General features: G+C 45.1%; 1 protein-coding gene across 3 annotated transcripts in view; it reads left to right on the top strand.

The window, feature by feature from the left end:
- VARS1 (valyl-tRNA synthetase 1) overlaps positions 1-21,242 on the top strand; it is a 153,035-nt gene that overhangs the window by 89,781 nt on the left and 42,012 nt on the right. For all 3 annotated transcript variants that reach the window (XM_077461145.1, XM_077461083.1, XM_077461227.1), the window contains exons 2-9: positions 474-810; positions 2,764-2,907; positions 3,167-3,281; positions 4,604-4,767; positions 4,872-4,956; positions 8,210-8,310; positions 18,589-18,716; positions 21,058-21,222. In XM_077461145.1, the coding sequence (XP_077317271.1) occupies positions 474-810; positions 2,764-2,907; positions 3,167-3,281; positions 4,604-4,767; positions 4,872-4,956; positions 8,210-8,310; positions 18,589-18,716; positions 21,058-21,222 (1,239 nt within the window). The remainder of the gene's footprint in view (positions 1-473; positions 811-2,763; positions 2,908-3,166; positions 3,282-4,603; positions 4,768-4,871; positions 4,957-8,209; positions 8,311-18,588; positions 18,717-21,057; positions 21,223-21,242) is intronic.

The following is a 21,242-nucleotide window of genomic DNA, read 5'->3' as shown; positions in this document are numbered from 1 at the left end:
AGACTTTAAAGACTTTATATGATGATTTTTGTTTATTTTTTAGTTGCACAACATATTTTGTTCTTTTTCACTATTTTGCTGTGTTTTATCTCACAATTTTATGTTGTAGCTGTTTTTACCTAATGTTTGAGTGTTATTTATACAAGCGCAGTATATTATTGATGCATTTTATGTAAAAAATATTCACCCATCTTATCTCTAATGTTCTAATTTACAAGTCTAACAAACCTCATTACTGATCTTTATGCAGCTTGTAAAATGTTGCGTTGGGATGATATCACCCCTCACATGATGAAATGCTGAAATAAAGCGGTGTAATATGGACAGTGAAGCAGCTAGTGTATCTTTAACTATAATAGAGATGGGTGTATCAGTGGACAGCTATTTAATGTCTGGATGTGGCGTGCTGTGAATCACTGCAAAGGAATTGTGATGTGAACAGGACTCTTGATGCTTTCTCTCTTCATCTGCAGGTCTTTACTTCCCCGTCCTACAATGTCGACTCTCTACCTTCCATTATCTTCTACCTCTGATCCGCAATGCACCTGGGTGCGTGTCTGTGGCCAGTTCTCACCTCACCCTCGCCCCGAGGTGAAAGAAGTCTCTTCAGGACCCCGGGGTCTTCCCCTACCGTGCCTTCTGTCTCCTTCCACTGGATCTGTATGGGGGGCTTGGGCTGTCTCCTACATGCTGGCCCCTGAGTCTCTGTCAGGGGATGGGGACCAGCGAAGCTTCTCTCTCATCAAACAGTGGGTAAACTATGCAGAAACTGATGTGCTGCCAGCTGCCTATGGCATTGACCACAAACCGGTAAGAGTTTTTTAAAAGTGAACTTACACATAGCAGTCAATCCCTTTTTAAATCTGATTTGTAACCCACAAGACAAATATACATATGATGCTCAAATGTGTGAAACTTTGTTTTGTTAATTGCAAGTATTTATATTCAAAATGAATTGCCTTATCCACATACAAGGTAGCAGTGGGATGTCTGTGATCAGTGTGTACAGAAGCTTCTTGGGGTGAGAGAAGTGCAGCCACTGCATACACCCCAATTTCTCATTGACAGCAACATTACCTTTACATGACATGCGGTGGACTGGTGTTTTTATTTATTTTTATGAATTCCTCCTTGATCTGGCCACAGTCTTCTGGACACTGTGCAGAGTGGCTGTACATCTGCATAGTACTTCATTGATGCACTTTTTGTCGCTCCTTGACTTAAGTTTTTTAAATATGTGTTTTCCAATAAATATATATTTTTACTAAATATACAAATTTTTACTATACTAAATTTTTTATTGTTCTTGGTCACTTTTAAAGTCCCACCCACCCACGGGAGGTTTCGTTCTTTCTACTATTTTGGGATGTGGTGACCTTGAACCTATGACTCCATATATCTTGGAATTGTTTTTCCACATCTGCATACTAACCAGAGGGGGTCACTAACTTGGCATAGATGCCATTTAGGTGAATGATTGAGTAGTTACTTTGCAGAAGGGCAGCCTTTCAGGCCAGCACGCAAAAGACTACAGTTATCACTGTTGTAGCTTAGGCTACTACAGTCAGTTACTGTTTCCACAGAGGCCAATTAGGTATCATGCATACTTACATGGTGCCAAGCTGGCCCAGTGTAACTATGCAAAACATATCATCCCTGGAGTTCAGCCCTAAAGCTCATGTCCACCCAGGGATATACTCCAGTAATTTGGGGGGGGGGGGGTTAAATCTGGGTAGACCCCAGATACTTTATATGTGGTCATGTTCTCCCGATTCAGAGTCTTCTGTCTTTTGGACTGCAGCGTAGGAGGGTGCTTCTTCAGGTGTCAACATCACTGCCTGGTTGAGGTGGACACTTTCCTTTTGCTATCCAGCAGTAGGTTCCTAACATTTTTTATTATGCATTTGACTACATTTTCTGCAGGGCCACTCTAAAATGATGTAACCGCAGTTAATGATTTGTCAAACTGACAACAGTCCCTAGCATTTACACCTGTGGATGTGGCCCCTGTGAGAAAGAACTGTAGGGCCCAGGGTCCTTAAAGTGACACTGTGACTTTGTTTATTCCAAAGTGATTGTGTCTGTGTAAAGATTTTCCCTCAACCCACTGATTTTTACTTTTCCATTGTTTCGTCGCTATCTCTGCCTCCATTGCAACCGGCAAAAAATACCCAGCTCTTCCAATGAGGGGAGCATGTGACTTCCTCCCATGATGCAGTGGTCAGTAATTAGGTTTGAGCAGTGTCACATGATGGAGGAGGAAACAGTCGCTTTGTCTAAGCTTTGAAACTGGGTATTATGGTGCTAACTCTGACGGAGATGAGAGCAGCAGAGTAGGTCAATGGGTGGAGGGAATAGGTTTTACTTCAAGAAATTAACAAATTCCAGGCCAAGGACCCCTTTGCTCTTGTTGATATTTATTCAAAGGTTACAAAAATATTTTATATTTATTTTTGATTTGCCACATGGCAGCTGTTAGATGAAATCAGGCTTGGAGTTGGAGGGGATACTCTGTATGTTGATAGGTGGGAGTGGTATTTGTCATCTGTATAGTGACAATTGCCAATGGCCTGTGAAGGAGTTGGAGCAGTGGCAGAGAATCTGCAGGATTGGAGGGTTTGAATACTGCCCTTCAAGCACAGTAAATACAATACTTCAGAAATGTTTCTGCTGCTGAAAGCGTCCCATTTTTTGCCATCCTGTGTGTTTAGCTGTTGCTGGTCTGTGATATTTTTGTCTGATTTTGTGCGACCCTTTTCCCAGACTAGAGACCGTGCTCAGGTGGAGCTGCATAGAATCGTGGAGGTGTTGGACAGTCACTTGAAAGTGCGCACATACCTAGTAGGAGAGCGACTGAGCCTTGCCGACATTGCTGTGTCCTGCTGTCTTATCTATCCATTTAGCAAGGTATGGTCTGTATACAACAGGTTATCCTAGTCTGTGATATTCGCTGCCATAGTATGCATCGCTCATATGTAACCCACTGACTTAAAATCTGTGATTTGAAACTATCGCCAGAGCTTGCTGGATCATTGCTTCTTTTCAAATACAGTCTTTCTGCTGTGTAACTAATCTGGGTTATGTGTTTTCTGTATATTTTCACTCCCCCCCCCATTTCCTCCTAATCTTGCCCACCTTTATATGACATCTCTTGTGTTTATTGCAGGTCATATCTCCCTCCACCAGGACGAACTTTTCCAACATTACTCGCTGGTTCCTGACCTGTGTCAACCAACCACAGTTTAAGGAGATTATAGGAGTGGTGACACTATTTAATGGAGGTATAATAACACATGATTGGAAAATTTTAAGTTTATTGTAACCACACTTAAAGTGATCATCAAGTCAAAACGTTTCTTCTTTGTTTAAAATAAAGTGCAGAAGGGTCCCAACAGCTATTGGGTTTTTACTGCTATCTGGGACTCCTCTTGTAAGATTGCCTGTCCTGCTGACAATGTTTTACTAGACATTATAGGGGAACAATCCAGCACCAACACAGACAGAAATAATTACACTGTTTTTATTGATATGAGTAAGAGAAGGCTAGAACTGCTGAAAACTTTATATTTTTGGCTGCTTCCTGTTGCAGATTTTCCCTTACTTCCTGTACAGTAAACACGGTCAGAAACTGATTTCTAACAAGTACCACCTTGCAGTAGGAACCCAAAGGGGGGTTCTAATCTTTCAAAAGCATCTTGAGTTGTACATTTTCACTACAGTTTAAGGTACATGGGTTCACAACAACCAGGCTGCAGAGGTAGAGCTAAGAGTGTCATTCTTTAGGTAGATTACTAAAAAGGGGCTATGGCCCATGTCACATAATAATCCTGTATCTGGGGCCAAAACACTCAAGAGAACAGAGTGAATACTCCCAGCTCCTATGACATTGCTCCCTCACAGGCTGAACCAGGCTAAGCAAAGCTTTTGCACTATTGTTGCTCACTCTCTGGTCAGCAAAATTCTGCAGCTTTCCAGCAACCGAGGTAGTTATGTCATAGAAGCAAATAAGTGCTTACTCTATCGATCCTTTTGTGGGCAAGTTGAAGCCCGCGACAGGATCATTATTATGACATAGTCCTAAGTAGATCTTGTATACACTGGGTAACTATATGAGCTGCTATAAGGGAATAATAAATATTTAAATGGCTTTTCCATTGTAGTAGAAGATGTATCTGACTTTTCTTTTTTTATCTATATGAAAGAGGCAAAGTCCTCAAACTTTCCAGGACCAACAATTAAATTACTCAATAGACTGAAATGAAACCATTTAAATTTACTTGCACTTCTAGAACGTCAGTGTATCCATTTGATTGCACCTTAAATTGGAAATAAATCCTCCTATCCTTTACTTCCAAGGAAGCTGCCATCTTCACCTCTGTTAGATCTACAGTTGTCATGGTGCTGCACTTGTGATCAGCTATGACCCCAGTCATTTGATGACTTGACATCAAGAGAGCACAAACAGCTGTGACCGTTATTCATTGAATGCCTTGAATGTAACTGTTTTGGGAAACTGTTAAATTGGTGGGTTTTGTTCCACTTGAAGAACAAGAGAAACCCAAGAATATGGTCCAGACATGACCAGTCTTGTATTTCTACCTAGACCTCAAGAGCTCAAACCTCCATACCCCATCCGCACCAACCAGCACACCTGCTGTTAATGGTCCTCCGAAAACAGCTGCTCAGTTGAAGAAAGAGTCCAAGAAAAAAGAGAAGTTGGAGAAGTTCCAGCAGAAGCAAGATAAGATAAAAGTACAGCAAACAGAGGTGAGTGGGCTTTCTTGTTTGTATCTTCAGGTTCTACAGTCCTCTGTCCTTGTTCTGATCACATTTGTTCTCTTATTTTTCCTTTTTTCTTTAATGTACATCAGAAGAAACCAAAGGTAGAAAAGAAAGAGAAGAAGGAACTTGGTGTAATAACCTATGATATCCCGACTCCTGCAGGACAGAAGAAAGGTTAGCCGGGAGGGAAATGGATAATCCATATGTCTGTGGATTGTTGTGAAGGATTGTTTTTCTCTCCCATTTGCTTTTGGCTCTGGGACCTGTCTTCCCTAACAAAAATCAACATGAATTATTTTTCTAGCTCTGGAAATGTTAAATTTTGTCTAGATGTGCCACTGGGAAGTAGGGTAGCCTTCCCTTCTTCCTGCCTCATGTTGTCATGTGACATATCACATGACCTAAGATTGGAAGGAGGAGAAGCTGGCTTCATTCCCAGCAGACTCCATGCTGAAAAGGAGATCTGAACTGAATTATTGTACAGAGAAGGGGGGACAACTTTCTACACATTTAACCCCCGTACAACCACCCAACACCTATGTGCATAGGCAAAATGGTGGGTTCTAATATCCACACTCCGCACATATGCATTGCTGGGCAGCCCATGTTTATGTGCTGAGAGCATGTTTGCTGCGTGCACCCAGCACAAAGACCAAGCTGTCAAAGACTGCTCTGTCTGGCCTAAAGATCAGTAATGGGCAGACTTCCTATCATGTGACCACTGCGACAGTGGCCATATGATTGCCAATGCTTCCCACCTCCTGGCCATTAAGAACTATTTAAAGGGGTGGGCAAGAAGGGGTTAAAAAATGACTGAGAGAAGTTTAGCGAAACACAATCGAGAACAATGGGGAAGCTCAATATTTGTGAAATGTGTCTTCACCAACATTCTTTTACCTTATAACATGCTGATAATTGCTAAGGCCTGAACTACCAAAAAGGTAGGACAGTCAGGGCAGAATCATACTTTTGCATTGTGTTGCAGTATTTTGAATGGCGCACCAAAGCATTAAGGCAACACATCTCTGAAGCACATGGTTTGCAATGCATTACAATTCCTGGTAATGTTACTGTGTGTTGTGCAATCAGAATAAATGCAACGTGTGGACTTTTTTGTCCTTTTCTGGCACAGACTTTAACACAACACACAGGTGAGAATAAATCCTGAATAGGTGATTGAAGTAGATTTTTATGCATTAAAGTAAATGTATACTTTGTTTATCTTTTTTTATTTTTAATATAGTCATGTGTAAACACACATTTAATATATGTTTACTCTTATTTTAGATGAGTAAAAATTAAATACTGCATATGACTGTTTCATATTTACATATACAGTCAAAATGTGTCTCTGGTCTCCCTCATCTGTTAGAAAAAAAAATAAAAAAAAATTATGGTTACATAGCACAGTAGCTCAAGCTGAAATGTAGACACACTGGTGAATGACCGCATCCTCCTCCCTGCTTCTCTGATTAAATTGTTTGGTATAGTCTTAATGTACACCACAAGCCATTGGAGAATTATGGAGGCTGCCATTGCTGACCTCTTCTTTGGGAATATCTGTTGCATGGCTTTTGTGCAAATGTTCTGGCTGCAATACTGCCTAATCCCTAATCCAGAACAAGTATAGAGATAAGGAGTTCTGAAACTCAGCTTACAACCTGCTTTTTTATTTTTTTTGGACTTGTGACCTGTGAAAAAGTATTGATGTCAGACAAAGCCAAGCAGCTAGCATTTTCAAAAGGAGATCATCAATGGCAGCCCCCCTCCAATGAGAACATAAATCATTTCTGCTGTGGTCTAGCTTTAGAAATTAATACACAATAATTCCTGTCTCTTTGATGCATCAGTACACATCTCGGAGTCTGGATACGTTATTTTTTTATTTTGTAATTCCTTTATTTGGATAAAGAGAGTCATAGAAAATACAGACGTTAGAGAGCTACATCTGAGTACATCATAAATAGAAACTCCAACATATGAACGGCTAACAAAGAGCATTAAAGTGACCCTAAAAGTTTTTATTTAAAAAAACCAAAAACAAACATATCATACTTACCTCCACTGTGCAGCACGTTTTGCACAGAGTAGCCCCAGACCAGCTCTTCTGGGGTCCCTCAGGGGCTCTCGTGGCTCCTCCCCACATCAGATAACCCCCTGGGAGAAGCGCTGTCCTGGGTGGTTACCTTGCGGGCACACTCCTGGGTCCATCATTTGGCATCCATAGACGCTGAATGCATGACTCTGCCTGCCCCCCGTGCCCGCGTCATTGGATTTGATCGACAGCAGCGGGAGTCAATGGCTGCGCTGCTATCAATCTATCCAATCAAAAGTCGAGAACCAGGGAAGAGAAAGAGAGACTTGAACGTACAAATTTGTCTGTGTGTTCCTGACAGATACATTGTGAAATTTGTTTTAAACAAATTGTTATAGTATTATGTTGGACACACACTTTTTTTCTAAAAACATGAAGCAATCTCATGCACATTACCCAGCGATTATGTATTACAGAAAAATTACTCCTTAGGAGACAGCTACTTAAAGCAATCAAAATTGTCACATAAAGCCATAGTGCAGCAGGCTGCTCAATACTTCAAAATTAACTATATTGACAAATGTATTGGGACGGCTGCCTTTACATGCACATGAACTTTAATGACATCCTAGTCTTAGTCCATAGGGTTCAATATTGAGTTGGCCCACCCTTTGCAGCTTTAACTCTTCTGGGAAGGCTGTCCGCAAGATTTAGAAATCTGTCTATGGCAGGGATTTGCAATTGGCGGACCTCCAGCTGTTGCAAAACTACAAGTCCATCATGCCTCTGCCTCTGGGTGTCATGCTTGTGGCTGTCTAAGTCTTGCTATGCCTCATGGGACTTGTAGTTCTGCAACAGCTGGAGGTCCACTAATTGCATATCCCTGGTCTAATGGGAATGTGTGACCATTCTTCCAGAAGCACATTTGTGAGGTCAGGCACCAATGTGGACAAGAATGCCTGGCTCGCAGTTTCCGTTCTAATTCATCCCAATCTGTTCTATCGGGTTGAGGTTCAGCCAAACCCCTAATGTTTCGTCATTACAACTTCTCCCTATCATAAACATGACAGGCTATTATTTGCGGGGAGTGTGTTTTTCCTGAGGGGTTGTAACCCACTGAGCACAAAGGGTGTGTTATGCTTAATGGTGGAGGATTAAAACCTACAGTTGTCTCCTTTCAAGCAAATTTCTGCACTGACTCTCAAATCAAGGGTGGGGATCTATGGACTTTTTTGTTATTTTGGATCATTGAGTACTGCTGCACTGAGTGTGATATACTATAGTATTCTGTTCACTGACTGTCATATCATTGTATTGTGCTTTTTGGAGTTTTTCTTAAATGGTTTCCTTTTTTTTTTTTTTGTTTTTTTTGTTTTCTTCTCTTGATTTTAGATGTATCTGGCGCTATGCCGGATTCATACAGTCCTCAGTATGTGGAGGCAGCCTGGTATCCATGGTGGGAGAAGGAAGGGTTCTTTAAACCAGAATATGGGGTGAGTTCTTATGTAATATGATGTTGTGGGCCTGGTAACACCAGTGTGTTGCCTTTAATGCAAGCATGTTGAACATGCGTGGTACGTTTTTCTCTTATATTCACCGACTGACACAGCTCCTCTCTGTAACTAAATGGGTTGTATAGCATGCCATTAGAAGAAACTAGGCAAAATTGTTACACAATACACAGAACTTTAATCCTGCCCCAGGGGGGCGGGTCCCGTACCATCAACCCTTCCCACTGCTCCTAGCAACTTCAGTTTTTTTTTGCCTAGCAAGGAGAATGACCTAGGAAACCCTGCGGGCTTCTCGGTCCATACTTTTGCTGCAGGTTTGCTGCTTTTTGCGCAAGATGAAAGATCCTGAGAAATTCTATCAACTGCCAACTGGGTGACAGGCTGGTTAATGATATCCTTGTAGTGTCCCCAGTCCGGCCATCGAGCGTGAGCAGGCCGCAGATGAGGCTCGGCAGGCCACGACATGCCTCGGCTCCAGAGGTGGTCGTGAGCTTCAATGCTCTGGGGTATACATATGACCGGGCTACTGATGTCTGGATCACAGTATACCGAGGCCAGCAGCCACCCTGTAACTGCGCAGGAGTGGGTCTGTGATGGAATGTCTCCCAACTATTCAGGACTGGTAAGTACGGCTCTTCCTGCTTCGGTGGGGTGAGCAGCTGGGCATTCCCCGGGGGTCGATTCGGGGGCCATCTCACCTCCCTATCTTCTCTTCCAAGTGCCTATCACACCTCCCCCCCCCCCTCCGAGGGGGGTGGCTGCATGCGCTGCGGGCGGTGTGTGTGGGTCGCTGTTTCTCACCTGTGGGGGTCTGTGCGGCTGGTGTTGGTCCTGGTCCAGGTTTGGGGGTCCAAAAAACATGTTTATGGAGGTTGTCCTGACTGTTAGCAGGCAGCACGTTTTTATTTTTTGCTCTGTCACCGCATGGCGCCGTTCCTGCTGCCATCTTGGATTTGGGAAAGTTATAAATTCCCCTAGTGAGCTTCATCAGCAACAATTTTCCTTAGGATTCCTATTGATTACATTGGCGGCCATTTTCTTAAAGCCTGAGCGTTTTTTTTCACCACGGGCCTTTTGTGGCAGCATTACATGTGCTTTCTCTAGCTGCTTCCTGTATCACTGTGTGTGTGCAGAACGCTGGATGGCTCTGGCTGAACGCTAAAGCTGCTCTGCAGATTGTTGTACCGCTGGTGGGAGCTGCTTCTGCTGACACAGTTTTCTCCTCTCTGCAACTGGGAACCTCCTAGGGACTACAGGCACTGCTGTGGCTATCACAGAATGCCCCAGGGTGGTGAGTCTAGCGCTAAGTAACCCCCCCCCACGCGGTGGCAGCAGGATTGGGGGACCTTCACTATCCTAAGTCCCCTTGCAGGTGGGCAGACAGGCTAGGGTCAGCATGGCTTCAGAAACTGGTGTTTCGTCCTATCCAGGCTATAGCAACCGGGTCACCTGCAGTTAGCGCAGTGCCCATGGACACCCTAACGTTGTTGCTAAGATAGAGGCGGCACATGGCAGGAAAGGTGCACGTAAGAGGCCCATGTCGTCGCACCCCCCCCCCCCCCGGTCCTCTGGGGAGAGCTCTGATGCAGACTCGGGCCCTGTTATGGCTGGAGACCCCTGCTCTGACCTATCAGACGTGGCGGACCAGGTGACACGGCCCTGGATAATCTCTCTCTGCTATCCAGGGCCTCAGTGTCAGCCGTGGTGCTGAGGCTCCTCATTTGGCTGCAATGCTGGTCTGCTGACCAGGCATCCAAGAAAGCCCTGACTGATCTTCCCTTCCTTGGCGACCGGCTCTTTGGAGCCTCGTTGGATGACATTATTAACCACTTCCCACCCGGCCAATGTACATATACGGCGGGTGGAAGCCGTCTACTTCTGATAGGACGTTCAGGAACGTCCTTCAGAAGGAGGGGGATCGATCCCGATGTGCTCGTGTCACCCGGACACGGCACATCTCGGATCGGCAGGAGGGCTCTGTGATTGGCCCTCCTGATCACACGACAGCCGTGTCCAATCACGGCCGTCATGTGATGTAAACAAACAGCCGGTTGCTAGGCAATCAGCTCCTCCTCTCCTCACACAGAAGTCATCGCTGAGGAGAGGAGAGCAGATCGCTGCAGCCGGCTGGTGATCAGTGAGTATGAGCTGTTTTTACAGCTTTTTACTAACTGATCACCAGTGTAGTGTAAACACACATCACCACACAGTGTAAACACACGTCACCACAATACACATGTCCCCAAATAAAAAAACACATGTCCCCCACATATGTCCCACTAAAATCACATGTTCCAATGATTATCTGCACACATATATACGTGATCATCTGCACACATCTGTACATGATCATTTGCGTACATATGTCCGTGATCACACAAACCAATTATTATACACTTAACGGAATTTTTTTTACCAAAAACATGTAGCAGAATACATTTTGGCTTAAATTTATGACAAAATTTGATTTTATTGGATTTCTTTTAAAATATATAAAAAACTATTTTTTTCCTCAGTTTAGGCCAATATGTATTCTTCTACATATTTTTGGTAAAAAAAAATGATAATAAGCGTATCTTGATTGGTTTGTGCAAAATTTATAGTGTCTACAAAATAGGAGATAGTTTATGGCATTTTTATTATTATTATTATTATTTTATTTTTTTATTAGTAATGGTGGCGATCTGTATTTTTTTTTTTTTTTTTTTTTTTTTTTTTTTTATCGTGACTGTGACATTATGGCAGATACATTGGACACTTTTGACACTATTTTGGGACCATTGTTGTTTTATACAGCGATCAGTGCTATAAAAATGCACTGATATGTAAATGACACTGGCACTGAAGGGGTTCAGTGAAGGGGTTGGCACTAGGGTGTGATGAAGGGGTTAAGAGTGTCCTGGGGAGAGATTCTAACTGTAAGGGGAATGAGCTTCAACACACATGACAGCGATCGCTGCTCTTGATGACAGAGAGCAGTGATCTCTGTCATGACACTAGGCAGAGCAGGGAAATGCTTTGTTTACAAAAGTATCTCCCCGTTATACCTCTTCTCCGTGACACAATCACGGGCACCCACGGAGAACGTGGCGTGCGCGCCCGCAGTGCCACTTCTTAAAGGGGATGTACCTGCATGCCCTTTTGCCCACTAGTGCCATTCTGCTGATGTATATGGTCATGCAGCGGTTACAAGTACAACGAAAGACAAAACTTTTATTTAAATTTTTGGATAGAGTGGAGAGGGATTAGAACATCTGCACCCAATGTGGGAGAGATTCACCCTCTCTATTTGTCCTGTTTACATTATCATCGTTGAAAGTAAAAATGGGCGTGGCCTGAGGTGCAATGTAGTAGGACGTCTGCGGTGTGAGCTCCGCTTGTCCATACTCCTGATTCTACCATCCTGCACCATCCTTCCTCCACATATCATCTGGATGACCCTGCCTCACCCCTCGCTCTAGTCCTGAAGCCATCTGTCCATTTTGGATGCCGCAAGGAGCCGCGCCGGTAAGCTCTGCATGCCTGGGGACTGCCTGTAGGAAAGACCGCGGCTTCGGCCTAGTCGCCAGAACGGCGGCCATCTTGCTCCACCCGGCGGCAGCTTTCTTGGGCCTTCTCTGTCCTCTCAGCCACTCCGGAATCGCTGCATAATACCCCCGGCTACCGGACTGCGGCCGGTGGGATAGTCAGCGGCGCCGGCCTAATTCCCGGCCGGCGGCCATCTTGCTCCACCCGCGGCGGCCCCTATAGGCCTCATTGCCAATTTATATTGCTGTAACCCCCTACCTGTAGCTGCCAATTCGCCCCTTGCCACCCAGGAAGTGCCCCTCTACCCTGCAGCAGCTGGTTGGATAGCCTGTGGGACCGGCCTGGGCCCTGAAACAGTGGCCATTTTGCTACGCCCTCTGCAGCCCCTTTGCTAAGTACTTTGTGGCCTCCTGCTCGCCCTGTGCCTGTTTCTCCCCTGCTGCAGCCGCTGATTCCTGCAGGCCCTCAGCCCCCATCTACTAGCCTTGCCTGCGGCTCTTTGTGACTGACACGAGAGGGGAGGGTGAACGGCTGGCCTAATACATAGCGGCCATTTTGGAACACCCCGGGCTATACTGGACCATGTCCCCACCTAAAAAGTCCAACGAGGCCGCTGACAAACTTGCCAGGTACCGCCGCCATGAAGAGGAGCACCGGGCCAAGGATGGCGCTGGTGCTCCCCCTGACGCAGACCACTCTACGTCGGCCACTAATCAAGTTCTGGACGCTATAGCCCTATGTCAGAGCACGCTCACCTCCAAAATTGAGGAGGTCAAAATTGATGTGTCCCTCATCCGGCAAGATCTCTCTACCCTTCGGGATCGTGTGGCGGAGACAGAGGCCCTCATCAGTAGAGCTGAAGACATCATACACCCCCTACAACACACTACTGATGAAGTACGCCGTCAGCTGCAACAGCTTAGCGCGAAACAGGACGACATGGAAAATCGTCTCCGAAGATGTAATCTCCGCTTTATCGGCCTCCCTGAGACAGCTGAAGGTAACGATCCAGCGGGTTTCCTCGAAAATCTCCTGACCTCCACCTTCGGCAGAGAGGCATTTTCGGTGATGTTCGCAGTGGAGAGAGCTCATCGAATTCCGGCCCGTCCCCCTCCCCAGGGGGCCCCACCGCGTACCCTGATTGCGAAATTTCTTAACTTCAGGGACCGTGACAAAATCCTCCGCCTGACTAGAGAGAGGGGTAATATTCCCCATACCAATACCCATGTGGCAGTATTCCCAGACTTTTCCAGCGAGGTGCAACGGCAGAGATCCAAGTTCCAGGATGTTAAGCAACGCCTCCGGGTTCTACACCTTAAATATGCAATGCTGTATCCTGCGAGGGCCGGACCCACTTTTTTGATGACCCTGAATTGGCATCCACCTGGATTGACCAGAGAACACAGAGCCTGAACATGTTGCCCTACCTGCAAGCTGTGGATGTTTTTTCTTCCCTTCTTCCGCTCCCATGGGTGCCCGCGATCTCTCCTGCTGCTACTTTGGCGATTAAGCCGTCGCTCTGTGCACATTGTCAATAACTGCCCTTGCAGGGCCAGTGGATAAACTCGGGAAGATTTTCTTTCCACCTCGTACTAGATCTTACAGCATGACTATCCTTTCCTGGCATTCTCGCTGGCCTGAGATCCCTGCCTTCCCTGTACCTCAGGAGCGCCTGGGGTGGACTGAGGATTACCCGTCATCCAGGACTGTTCTACTGTACTTTCTTCATCATCCATATGGCGGGCGGAGCTCCCCTCTGCTCAGCCATGATGGTATCACACCTTTGTGGCCCCTACTCCCCGTGCACCTTCCAGAGAAGAAGTCGCCCCCCTAGGACTTTTAGGATTTTTGTGCACTTTTCCCTCCCCCATTTGTCAATTTTTTTTTTCTCCCCCTTCATTTTTCTCTTTGTTACTTTGGGTATCTATGCTCCTCTGCAATTAAGTTCCATGCCTCCAATGGGTTTTAACCAGTGGATGTCCCCTGTTGGTACCCAGTTATGGGATATGATGTCCAAGCCGTGTTGTGGTGGCGCTGGGCTTGGTTGGGTGGCGGGATGTTGTGGTTTTTATTTTTATTTTTCTTACACCACTATGTTTGCTAATGTTTGTTTATGCTGAAGGTACTATGTTAAAGTCATACAAGCATTATTGGAATTGGCTGCTATTGTGTTTTTTTTGCGCACTGAATTGGCCATGACTGCTCTGCTGATTCTAGCCCGCCTATGGTTTATTGTTTACACCCTGCACCCACCATGAGCTCTCTAAAGTTCCTTACGTGGAATGTCAGAGGCATGCGGAATATGATAAAACGCACTGCCGCCCTGACATTCCTTAAGTCCCAGCGAGCTGACATTATCGCGCTTGTTGAGACCCATGTTACTGGCCATCTCCAGTCCTCTCTTAAAAAACCGTGGATAGGTTGGGCGTACCATGCTACCCACACCTCGTACTCCAGGGGGGTTTCGGTTCTAATTGCAAAAAGGGTGCCGTTTGACCTAGTGCTGCTCCAGACGGACCAGCAGGGCAGATATGTATTCCTACATGCCACCATTAGTGGAGCCCCTATTTTGATAATAGCCTGCTATGTCCCCCCCCCCCTTATAACTCAGCTGTACTCAAGGAGGGCCTTGCATTCATGGCACACTACCCCTCGGTGCCGGCAGTGTGGATGGGGGACTTTAATATGACCCTGATTCCCGCTCTGGACCGAATGGGCACACCGGACTCCCCCGGTGACCCACCTGCCCATACCAGACTACATTGTATAATTCGTATACTTTGCTCTTGTAGATACATGGCGCCACAAGCATCCACATGCTAAAGCATACTCATGCTTTTCAGCCAGCCATAACGCAATGTCCCGAATTGACTTTGTTCCCATCTCACAGACTCTGACACCCAGACTGGAAGATGTGGGCTTTGCTCCGAGAATTCTCTCGGATCACTCCCCCTACTGGATTACGATGCGGCTCCTGAAGGCCTCTCCAACTCCTACTTGGCGGCTGAACCCATTTTGGCTAACCGCCCTGCAGGAGCAAGAAGACATCCCTACGGAATTGCAACACTATTTTACAGTCAACGGGGATTCCGCTGCCTACAATATAGTGTGGGACACATTTTAAGCTCTACGCCCGCTCCCTGCTCACCACGCGTATTAACAGACTTAAGCGGTCGTCAAAACTTGTTATCCAACAGGCTACAGATCACCTACAAAAACTGGAGGAGGAGTTTCATCGAGACCCCTCGCCTGCCGCGGCTACTAACCTTAAGCTCCAGCTACGACAGGTCTCCCAAATGCACACGGAGCAGGCCAAGCAGTGCATCTTTTTCTGTAGGCAGAGGATATTTGAATATGGAGAAAGATCGGGCAAACTACTTGCTTACCTCACCCACCTAGATTCCCACCCCCCAGTCATGGTCTCACTGATAGACACCCAGGGGAATGGTATTACGGATCCACAACGGGTGGCGGAGGAATTTGCGAGATTTTATCGAGCACTTTACGCCACTCGGGTCACTCATACTCCCCAAGACACCAGAGACAACCTAGCGAGAGTTACATTTCCCAAACTGACAGACGCCCAACGTGACCTTTTAGAGGCCACTTCTAAAGCACCAGGACTGGACGGTCTACCGCTTGAATTTTATGCCACCTACTCTGAAATTTTGACCCCTAAACTTCACGACTTGTATAAATCCATATTTGACACGGGAATCCTACCCCCCTCCATGAGAGAAGCACAAATAGTAGTGATTCCCAAGCCAGGGAAGGACCCAAACTACCTGGAATCGTATAGACCTATCTCCCTACTACAGGTCGACATTAAAATACTGGCCAAGATTCTTGCCTCCCGCCTTAATCAGGTCATCCTCTCACTGATCCACCCTGACCAGACTGGCTTTATGCCAGGAAAAAACACCGCCATGAATATCCACCGCATACTCATGAACATCCAGGGATCCCATGATGAAGTCGGCTCGCGGGTCGTGGTGGCCTTGGATGCTGCCGAGGCCTTCGACTCCGTGGAATGGAACTACTTGTGGGAATGCCTCTCGGGATTCGGACTTGGCCCCAACTTTATTCGATGGGTCCAACTCCTGTATCAATCCCCGAGGGCCAAGGTGCTTGTGAACGGCTGGCTCTCTGATCAGTTCCCGCTGGAGAGAGGGACTCGACAAGGTTGTCCCCTTTCTCCCATGCTGTATGCGTTGGCTGTGGAACCACTAGCTATTATGGTTCGCGCAGACACCAGAATTTGTGGCCTTAGGATAGGCGATCTGGAGGAAAAGATCGGGATGTATGCTGACGATACACTCCCATACTTAGCCGACTCGGGTCCCTCTCTCCTAGCAGCCCTTCACACCATAGACTGTATTGGTAGTCATTCGGGTCTGAGCATCAACTGGTCTAAATCCCAGATCCTTCCGCTTGATCATTTCCCCCCCTGTACCCACGTCCCCTCCTCTAAATCTCCCTAGGGTTTCCGTGATCAAGTATTTAGGAGTGCAGGTCACTAGATCGCTGACAGACTATATACCCCTGAACATTGAACCCTTTTTCACCCTGATCAAGAACAAGACACAAACCTGGGCCAGACTACCTCTGGGTGTTATGGGACGCATCAATCTGGTCAAAATGATACTCTTGCCCAAGATACTGCATTTGGAGTGGCATGCACCCCTGTATGTACCACAAAATTTTTTCAAGACTATTGAATCAATTCTTAATTCATTTATATGGGGCCACAGCAGACACAAATTGTCTTGGAGACTTCTGAAGAACCCAGTGACAATGGGAGGGGCTGCTCTTCCAGATTTCCAGGATTATTATCTTGCCTCCCAATTGTCCCATTTCTATCACTTTGACAAGTGCGAGCTACCAAGATACCAGACATTACTTTGTAAACGCCCTGACGACCCAGCCCACACCCCACTTCAGTCAGTCCTTAGGGCCCCACTGTCCAGACGTCCCCCTCATCACAAGGTAGACATGCTGACGCACCACCGGAGGATATGGCGGACGGCCCTTAACAAACTTGGGACCCCACAGGTTCATTCTTACACACCTCTCTGGTTCAACACTCATTTGCCCGAATTGCTGTCCGTTCCGGACCCCGCAGCCTGGACACGCTATGGGATCCTGTATGTGCACCAAATTATGACTAACACTGGGATTAAATCCTTTCAGTCGCTAAAGGAAGAATTCACACTCCCTAACCATCTTTTCTTCAGATATTTACAGCTCCGACATGCGCTACAGACTCAATTTGCCAGCTCCAACTCCACTCTGACAGTCCCTCCCATAGTGGATATAGTCACAGGTGCTGAGCCAACCAAGTTGATCTCCGTCCTCTACTCCGCCATCCGTCTCCCAGGCACCGGGGCATTGGCTTATGCCGCCAAGGCCAGATGGGAGCTGGATGTGGGAGTGATTGAGGATGAGGAGTGGGATGAAGTCTTGGGGGACGTGAAGTGAGTCTCCCCCAGGCTCTCGGACCGCCTCACACAGCTATACATTCTACATAGGACATACCTGACCCCCAGAAGATAGCACGGTTCAAACCCACGTATAATCCAGGATGCCGCTTATGCGACCACACTCCAGGCTCCTTCTATCACCTCATATGGTCCTGTCCGGTTATCCAAACATACTGGATACAGGTAATTCGCTTTCTCCATGACCAAATGGGCTCTCCTGCTAGCCTTGACCCGAAGATGTGTCTGCTTGGTCTCTTACCAGAATTAGAAGCTGACAAGTCCCTTCGCGCCTTCCTACATGAAACACTGTTCCTGGCGCGAAAAGTGATTGCTCGTGGCTGGATGCAGGCCCCCCCCCCCCCACGGTCCAGTGCTGGAAAAAAGAGGTTAACGATACCCTCCCATATAAGAAATTGGTTTATACACATAGAGGATGTCCACTTAAATACGAGCGGATCTGGGGTAGGTGGTTGGGGGATGGGGAGACGTGTACTTGATATGCTGTTATATTGATCCCTTGCCCCCCTCCCCCCTCTGCTTTTCCGCTTCTGTGCTTCCTCCACCTCACGGACCTACTTTTATTATATCCCCCTCCCCCTTTTATTTCTCCTTTTGCCTGCTCCCCCTCCCCCGGTTGACACAAATTAGCTCTAATAATGCATCTACCCATGATGGGTGTCGGACCCCTATACAGCGCAGCTAATCCAATGCTCTCATGTATGCAACACTGCCTTGGCCAGATTGGCCCACGTTATTTGATGTATCGTATGTATGCCTGCTATGTATGTTATCTTCTGTTTCTTTCTTTTTTTTTTTCAATAAAGTTTGTTTTTCGATAAAAAAAGAAAGTAAAAAAAAATCATTTTGTATTGTCCCCAGAAAATGAATAATTAATAAAGGGGTTTATCTTCCAATGGTTGGACACTAGTTCTGGTGACCTGGGGGTCCCCAATGTTTTTTTTCTTAATTTGCAGGGATTTCTTCTCACTTCCTGTATTGGCTATGGGACCCTGGATGTGAAGGGAAATCTCCCCAATGGGGCACAGATGGCAAGAAATAAACTGACAGGGTTTATGAACCTGCCTTACTCTATCCAAAATGAAAAAAAAAATTGTTTTTCCTATAGTTCTACTTTAATTCATGAAGCTATATGCAAGTTTCCATAAATGTTGTGTTTTTTTTTTGCATTTTTTTCTCATTCATATGTTAAACCACAGATTTGTGAAGGTGATCACAATATTATGTCTTTCAGAGAACAAGCATCTCAGAGCCCAATCATAAAGGCACATTCATGATGTGCATCCCTCCACCGAATGTGACTGGATCTCTTCATCTAGGTCATGCTTTGACGAATGCCATTCAAGACAGTCTTACTCGCTGGTGAGCACATGATGCAGGCAGCATAGCCAGAAAAAAACAAAATACATAAATGATTATAATATGAACTTTTTTAGAAACAATATGGGTACTATTGATTGGCTAGGGGGGCAAAAAGGATGAAGGCAGCACTAGACTTTTTTATTTAACAGGTTTTCTTTATTAAAGATGAGCATGCTTTGCTAACTTAACTTACAGTGCCTTGAAAAATCCCCTTGAAATTTTCAATTTTTTTGCCATATTACAACCAAAAACATAAACGTATTTTATTGGGATTTTATGTGATAGACCAACACAAAGTTGCACATAATTGTGAAGTGGAAGTGATAAATTTTATAAATTGTTTTTAATTTTTTTTTTTTTTTTACAAATATGTGAAAAGTCTTGTCTGACAGGGTAGGATATCTAATGTTTTTCAGCTGCATTTAAGTAATATTTACAGGTTTTGTCCCTCTCCCAGACTGTGACTCGACAGTGAAAAGAGAAATGGCACACTGATGAGCTTATCTTTCTGTCACTCTGCTTTCTTCTTCTTTCAGCATGTTCCTTGCCTTTACATCGGCACATAGCTTACTGGTTCTTTGATAAGTCAAATTCAGATAATTACACTGCTTGCTTAAAAAATCAAAACAGATTTATAGTATATGTACACCTTGATAAGTCAAATTCAGATAATTACACTGCTTGCTTAAAAAATCAAAACAGATTTATAGTATATGTACACCTTTTAATTAAAGTATAGCTCAGCCCTCCTTAACCCCCCTGGCGGTATTCCCGAGTCTGTCTCGGGGTGAAAATTTTATACCATTAGCGGTAACCCCGAGCCAGACTTGGGACCGCATCGCTGAATCCAGGGAGAGGTTACTTACCTTGTCCCCTGGATCCAGCGATGTCCCCCCGCTGTATGAGCGGGCAGCCCTCCGCTCGATCTATCACGGAGCCGAGCTCTGTTCCCTGCAAGCGCTGCGACTTACAGGGACGGAGAACAGTGCCAAATTCAAAAAGTGAAACACACACATTACATACAGTATAATGTAATCTTACAGATTACATTGCTGTATGTAATTATGTCAAATCCCCTTTGTCCCTAGTGGTCTGCCCAGTGTCCTGCATGCAGTTTTATATTATAAAAACTGTTCTTTATGCCTGGAAACTGGAGATTGTCCATAGCAAGCAAAACTGTCCCTTTATATCAAAAATGGTTTTAGACCAGCTAGAAAACAGGGATAATAAATTAGAATCACTCGCAGAATTGAGCGATAGTGATTTGTGCAGAGATCCGTCATCAAACACTGAAAAGTAATGACAGCAACTCTGCAACTGAGAAAATTTCAGTGTTTTTGATTTGATTACATTATTGAATAATTTTTATTATTGTTATATTATTATTTGGTATAATTATTTATAGTTATTTATTATATTATAATTTATGATTTCATATTTCAAACTTTATCATACCCGGGATGTCTGCTAGACTCTGGTTTGGACAGATTTAAGTGAGTTATTCCTAAGAATTACAGGACTACAATATAAAACTCCAAATTTTCATGCAAAATAATTGTAATTGTAGCTTACAGCACCTACAATCTGAAATAATCATACTACCAGGGAGGTTAATAGAGATAGATCTGCCCCCCTTGCAGTTCTATGTGGCTGTTGCCTCCCACACTGTCTGCAGCCTGGATGGTAAAATCCTATTGGCAATCTTCGTGTGCAATAAAGTTCCATAGATTTGAATGGGATTCCTAACAGATTTTTGCCTGCTGGCGATTTTAATTAAAAGGTATACATGTAGTTGAATGGTGTATTAATGAATAAAGTTTAGCCTTACATTGTGTTTTTTTTTTTTTTTTTTTTTTCATGCATAGAGTTCAGCTTTAATGTCAGAAAATCACAGTTGTCACTGGAACAGGCAATCCTATTGGAAGATTTCTCCTAAAATTTAAAATTTTCCCCCACTTTCTTTGACAGGGGTCACTGGGACAAATAGTAAACTGGTGCAAAGGAAACTCCTAGGTTCCAACTTTTCCCCTACTCTTAACTGAAAGAAAAAAATCTTTAATATTTACTTAGAATTTTTAGGGGATACTCTAGGACAGGGGTAGGCAACCTCGGCCCTCTAGCTGTGTTGAAACTACAAATCCCATCATGCCTCTGCCTCTAGTAGTCATGCCTGTGATTGGCAGGGTCCTGCAAGGTCTCATGGGACTTGTAGTTTCAAAACAGCTGGAGGGCCGAGGTTGCTACCTCTGCTGTAGGATTTGTCCAGGCTCACCTTTATATCGTTACTATACTAACAAGGGGTTGTATAAAAGGAAAGAAAAATTTATTTTTGTACTTCTAGGCATCGCATGCGTGGTGAGCTGACCTTGTGGAACCCAGGTTGTGACCACGCTGGGATTGCCACCCAGGTAGTTGTGGAAAAGAAGCTTTGGAGAGAGCGTGGAAAGACCCGGCATGATCTGGGCAGAGAAGCATTTATAGACGAGGTGTGGAAGTGGAAGAATGAGTAAGTCACATCTGTTGGCA

Source organism: Lithobates pipiens, unplaced genomic scaffold (genome assembly GCF_037356315.1).
Source record: "Lithobates pipiens isolate NorthernLeopardFrog02 unplaced genomic scaffold, aLitPip1_a1.2 Scaffold_1, whole genome shotgun sequence".
NCBI lineage: Eukaryota > Metazoa > Chordata > Amphibia > Anura > Ranidae > Lithobates > Lithobates pipiens.
Note: the sequence above shows the minus strand (reverse complement) of the source record. Positions and strands in the feature narration are given on the sequence as shown.